A 6202-nucleotide genomic window follows, 5' to 3' on the forward strand; every position below is an offset into this window, starting at 1 on the left:
GCTGCTCAGCCAATCAGTGGAGAGACATGATGATGTGTGTGGCGTCGCTTACTACTTACTGCCAGCCTTGTGGTTTCATTACAATACTGCTGAACGCAAACATATAATCATATCCCAAATTGCAAGCATGTTGAGGGCCTCTGTAGAGTGCACCTCACCTTCTGCCCATCTGTAGCACCACAATTGCAGTTGCACTGTCTGTCTTACAAACCCATATTTCCCCCTGCAGCTTCCTCGTGTCCTGACGACAGCACCCCCCCAACTGAAACAAAGCCCTGGGTAGGCAACCAGGCCTGCGGAGGAAGCTCCGATGGAGGAAGTTAATAGGGCTCTGATCGTACTGAAACCAAATTTGGAGTCATGCGTCATAGATACGTCATAGACAACTGACATTGCAGATGATTGACGTCTCTCAGGCTGGCCACCTGAAGTCCAAGATCCACGCCGTTCCCATATGGATCCCGAGATCCTCCACGATTCTTCTTTTTTATCTCCTGGATTATTCTATTGTTCACATTCAAATTAGAGAGCTTAGACCAAACTCTCAGCGACAGGGACAACAGCCCAACAACAGAAAACAAGCACGCACGCACGCACGCACGCACGCACGCACGCACGCACGCACGCACGCACGCACGCACGCACGCACACACGCACACACACACACACACACACACACACACACACACACACACACACACACACACACACACACACACACACACACACACACACACACATCCCATAAAAATTAATGCATATGATTTCATTATAGAATTTCTTACTTACACAGCAGATATACAAGCTCACAGCGTGTCACTTTGTGCCGCACAGCAAGCTTATACCTGCTATTTTTGAACAATTTGAAAAATCTTGAAAGTGTGTGAACATTTTTGAATAAATTGGAATTTTGTTAACACAAACCTTCTCTTCTGGGGGGGGGGGGGGGGTCTCCTTGGGACAGAAACATTTGAGAAGTACTGCTTTATATATGACAACACAACAAAAAAATGACTCATGAATGGTAGTGAAAGGAGTGTAGAAAGGAAAAGAGAAAGACATAAACAGAGACGACTGGAGGATGTGAAGGGTTAACATGACAACAGCTACCAGGATGAGTTTCTCAAACTCAAAGTGACGCAGATCTAGTGAAACGAAAGTTGCAGTGAAGTCGTTTGGCGGCACACACACACACGCTTTTTTCTACAAAAGTAAAACCGTCATTCAACAGCACTTGCAGAAATACTGAGAACAGGTGAGTACAGCATAATTTCATTAACAGATAACTTTATTTAGACATGAACTTTTGGCTTGTTCGGGACGATTTAGCCTTGGATCACAAGACAGTTAACTGTCATGACCGTCTTGGATGATCTTCAAAATAGTGTTTGCACTTTCTCCCTTTTTGGTCCGTACATCTACATAAAGGTTCATATTTCAAATATAAAGTGCTCACCCCATGGCCACGGATGTTACAGTTATGTACGGGCCCTCATAAGTACCCGTATCTTCCGTATTGTTCAATAAAAAACATTTTAATCCGATTGCGCTTTCAACTAGCCGACCGTATCGGTTGAACGGTGTGTTGCACTCTGATACGTTATAACTCTATGAGAAAATGGCCACCGATCGGATTAAAATGCTTCTTATTGTACAATACGGAAGATATGGGTACTTCCGAGGGCCCGTACATAATTGTAACATCCATGGCCATGGGGTAAGCACTTTATATTTGAAATCGAAACGTTTAAGTAGATGTACGGCCCTAAAGGGGAAAAAGCGCAAACACCTTTTTGAAGATCACTATATAATATGACAGTCTTGTATGGCTAGGGACGATTATGAATGTCCTTGATAACTTAGGAAAACCAGGAGAGTACGCTTTCAAAAAGGATTAGGCCTACCGTAAAAAGAAGTAACACGGAGTCAGTCTTACTCTTAAATAATCAGGTTTACTGGATTATTTGCACAGGAGATTCAAGGTGGTACAGCATCAAAAATATTCTCTACTCGTAATACAAAATGTTCATCAACAGTTTATCTTTCATTAAGCCCACCCCACAATATAATATCAACATGAACAGGGGCAAATAAGGCTCATTTTGGTGGCAAGTTTGTCTGTTCTAAGGCATCATGGATAAACTGTAGCCACAACTTTCATGGGTAAGAAAGAGTAGGCCAGGGAGCAAGGACATCTTATCTTAGCAGTTACAGAACTGTCCCTTCTGAGCAAATACATCATACTTTATGCAATTATCCAAAGTGATACATTACAATAATCATAATCTAATACACTATCGATTATAAACTAGAAAGTACTGTTCCTGAAGAAACAGTGTGGGATCGCTAAGAATGTTGCAGGTATTGAGTATTGATAGTGTTAGTAGTGTTATAGGTTTGAAAGGTTCTAAAGGTTCTAAAGGTTCTAAAGGTTTGAAAGGTTTGAAAGGTTTGAAAGGTTTGAAAGGTTCTAAAGGTTTGAAAGGTTTGAAAGGTTTGAAAGGTTCTAAAGGTTTGAAAAGTTCTAAAGGTTCTAAAGGTTTGAAAGGTTTGAAAGGTTTGAAAGGTTTGAAAGGTTTGAAAGGTTTGAAAGGTTTGAAAGGTTCTCAAGGTTCTAAAAGTTCTAAAGGTTTGAAAGGTTTGAATTTGGAAAGAAAAAAAAAATCTGAAAAAAAAAAGTTAGGAAAAAAAAATAAGAAAAAAAAATTGGAAAAAAAAATTAAAAAAATTTTTTTTGGAAAAAAACATTTTGGGAAAAAAAAAATTGGAAAAAAATTTTTTGGGGAAAAAAAAATTTGGAAAAAAAAAATTCTGAAAAAAAAAAAATTGAAAAAAATAAATTTTGAAAAAAAAAAAAAAATGGAAAAAAAAAATTCTAAAAAAAAATTGAAAAAAAAAAAATCTGAAAAAAAAAAAAATCTGAAAAAAAAAAATTTCTGAAAAAAAAAAGTTTTGGAAAAAACTTTTTTCCCATTTGAATTATTTCAAAAATTCAAATGGTAGCCAATATGTCCTAAGTAGGCTGAACGTTGGAGTTGGAACGGAGTTTCTAGCTAAAAGTATGAATTTCCCCATTGAAATGAATGGGCTTTTTTTAGAAGTAAAAAGTGCAATATCTCTAAAAGTACAAATTATTTCAAAAATTTGAATAATAGCCGACATGTCCTGAGTAGGCCGAACGTTGAAGAGTTGGAACGGAGTTTGTAGCTAAAAGTATGAAGGACTAGTTAGGTGCCAAAAAACGGGCGGAATAAATATATAATAATAAATATGCACAATAACATTAGTGTGATCGCTTTAGCGATCCCACAATTATCCATCAGTCCTATTATATCTGATCACGGGCATTCTCTGTTATTGCGCCCACACTCTGGAACAATCTCCCACTGCACATTAAGTCCAGCTCCATCATTGAAAGGTTCAAATCCACCCTTAAAACCCACCTCTTCTCCATTGCCTTCAGCTCAGTCTGAGGGCATTTAACCTATGGCCATTGAATGTATTTTTCTTCTTTTTGTATTACTTTCATGTTCCCTTATCTTTGGTGTTTTTTTTTGTTTAGTTATTGCTTTATTATGTTTCTTTTACTATGCTGTATTTTATTAGGTTATGCTATTGTGATTGTAAAGCACTTTGGGTCAACTTCTGTTGTTTTTAAATGTGCTATATAAATAAAGGTGACTTGACTTGACTTGATCACGATAGTCAAGTCAATGCGAATAAATGCATCTCTGTCTCTCTCTCTCTCTCTCTCTCTGTCTCTCTCTCTCTGGTTTCCAGTAATGCAACATCATTGTACTCTATTCCTCTCTCTCTGGTTTCCAGTAATGCAACATCATTGTGCTCTATTCCACTTACTACTACAATCAATATCAAATTGAGAACCATTAATCTGTGAGAAGTAGCATTCATTCATTTCTTTTCACTTTCATTCAGTGTACAGCAGCAATGGCATCTGCCAGCAGTCTCCTGTCTGAAGAGCAGTTCCTGTGTTCTATCTGTCTGGATGTGTTCACCGATCCCATCAGCACTCCATGTGGACACAACTACTGCAAAACCTGTATCACTCAGTACTGGGACACTAAGGATGTGTGTCAGTGTCCACTATGTAACAAAACCTTCTACAAGAGACCAGAAGTCTTTGTCAATACTTTAATTTCCGAGATGGTTGATCAGTCCAGGAAGTTAAAGTCACTGAAAAGAACATCCAACACAAAACAAGAACCTGCTAAGTCAGATGTAGTCTCCTGTGACGTCTGTACTGAGACCAAGCTGAAGGCTGTGAAGTCCTGCCTGGTGTGTCTGATCTCCTACTGTGAGACTCACCTGGAGCCCCATCGTAGAGTCACAGTGTTAAAACGACACAAACTAATCGACCCCGTAAAGAACCTGGAAGACATTATGTGTAAGAAACACGACAGACCTCTGGAGCTGTTCTGTAAGACTGACTGCACGTGTGTTTGCCAGTTCTGCACAGAGTCGGACCACAAGCGTCATCAAATTGTATCTCTGAAAGAGGCCTTTGAAGGACAGAAGGCTGAGCTTGGAAAGACGGAGGCTGGTGTTCAGCAGATGATCCAGGAGAGACAACTGAAGATTCAGGAGGTCAGACACACAGTACAGCTCAGCAAGAAAGACACAGACAGAGAGAGAGCTTACAGTGTGCAGGTCTTCACTGGTCTGATGAGCTGTATTGAGAGAAGCCAGACGAAGGTCATAGGTGTGATTGAAGAGAAGCAGAAAGCAACAGAGAAACAGGCTGAAGGCTTCATTAAAAAGCTGGAACAGGAGATCACAGAGTTAAAGAAGAGAAGCTCTGAGTTGAAGCAGCTCTCACACACTGAAGACCACCTCCACCTCCTCCAGAACGTCACATCCAAAATACCACTCACCAAGGACTGGACAAAGGTCAATGTCCATCTGTCTCTACATGTGGGGACTGTGAGGACAGATCTGGCTCAGCTGGAGAAGAGGCTCAGTAAAGAGATAGAGAAGCTGTGTGATGCTGAGATGAGGAGGATCCAGCAATATGCAGTGGATGTAACTCTGGACCCTGCTACAGCATATCCCTCTCTCAAACTGTCTGGTGCTGGAAAACAAGTAAGTCACAGAGAGTTCAAGAAGGATCTCCCAAACAACAAAGAGAGATTCTCAGAATTTTCCTGCGTCTTAGGAAAAAAAAGCTTCTCCTCTGGGAAATTCTACTATGAGGTTCAGGTTAAAGGGAAGACTAAGTGGGATTTAGGGGTGGCCAGAGAGTCTATCAACAGGAAAGTGAAAATCCCGCTGAAACCTTTTAATGGCTACTGGTCTATAAAGTTGAGGAATGGGAATGAGTACAAGGCTAATGCTAGCCCTGCTGTCATCCTTCCTGTAAGAGAGGAGGTCCAGAAAGTGGGAGTGTTTGTGGATTATGAGGAGGGTCTGGTCTGCTTTTATGATGTGGAGGCCAAAGTTCATCTCTACTCTTACACTGGCTGCACCTTCACCGAGAAACTCTATCCATTCTTAAGTCCCTCTAGCAACGATGGTGGTAAAAACTCTGCTCCTCTGATCATCTCACCTGTCAATCACACCCATTAGACTAATCCTTACATGATTACTTTGCAGCTACAAGATAATTTGTTATTTAGACAGTACTGTTGCACTCTGAATTCACAACGTGCATTAAAACATGAGAAAATCTTAAATGTTATTTTCAGTGTGAAAAACATGCACATTTCTAGCGCCAATTTGTATAAAGCTTTTTAAAGTGTTGAATTAATCAAATATGTAAACATAACACTAGGTTAATGTATATTACAACTATACTGCAACAACTATTGCAACAATTGACAACTTTGTCATTTGTACAAAACCTCAAGTAATACAAAGGAGATTTTGTTTTTATGGTGTCAATTGCCATTTGCCATCAAACTATTTTTCTTTCTTTAAAGTTAATTGAAATAAAAAGCTTACATTTTTGCATCCTACCAGTGACTATCTTATGTGTTACCTGCTTGGTCCTTCACAGATTCCTCTGTCTTGCCATCTGCAAACATGCCTAAAGGAAATTGTTTCATGTGGCAAATGCCAAAATAAAGCAAACAAGGGGGGGGGGTGATATATAAAGGTGAAAATAGCCTATCTAAAAGCTCACTCATGATGCAGTGTGCTTCACGATTTTACCCTTTTAGAAAATGTTAAGTTTCAGTATTTAAGC

The 6202-nt window shown here is 39.6% G+C and overlaps 1 protein-coding gene across 2 annotated transcripts; it reads left to right on the plus strand.

The window, feature by feature from the left end:
• The first annotated feature begins 1163 nt into the window (after positions 1–1163).
• LOC311033849 (zinc finger protein RFP-like) lies at positions 1164–5853 on the plus strand. Of its 2 annotated transcripts, none has more exons than XM_084041534.1 (2): positions 1164–1255; positions 3937–5853. In XM_084041534.1, the coding sequence occupies exon 2, from the start codon at positions 3949–3951 to the stop codon at positions 5581–5583; it is 1635 nt and encodes a 544-aa protein (XP_083897660.1). In that variant the 5' UTR covers positions 1164–1255; positions 3937–3948; the 3' UTR covers positions 5584–5853. The 2 variants fall into 2 exon arrangements, with proteins under 2 accessions (XP_083897660.1, XP_083897659.1); XM_084041533.1 differs by having other exon boundaries at positions 1201–1259; positions 3944–5853.
• Positions 5854–6202: the final 349 nt, after the last annotated feature.

This window comes from Gymnoscopelus microlampas (assembly GCF_963454915.1).
Source record: "Gymnoscopelus microlampas genome assembly, chromosome: 18".
Lineage (NCBI taxonomy): Eukaryota > Metazoa > Chordata > Actinopteri > Myctophiformes > Myctophidae > Gymnoscopelus > Gymnoscopelus microlampas.

Bases quoted from the DNA above. Each gene is read 5' to 3' on its own strand.
- LOC311033849 (XM_084041534.1), top strand. From the start codon at position 3,949: ATGGCATCTGCCAGCAGTCTCCTGTCTGAAGAGCAGTTCCTGTGTTCT.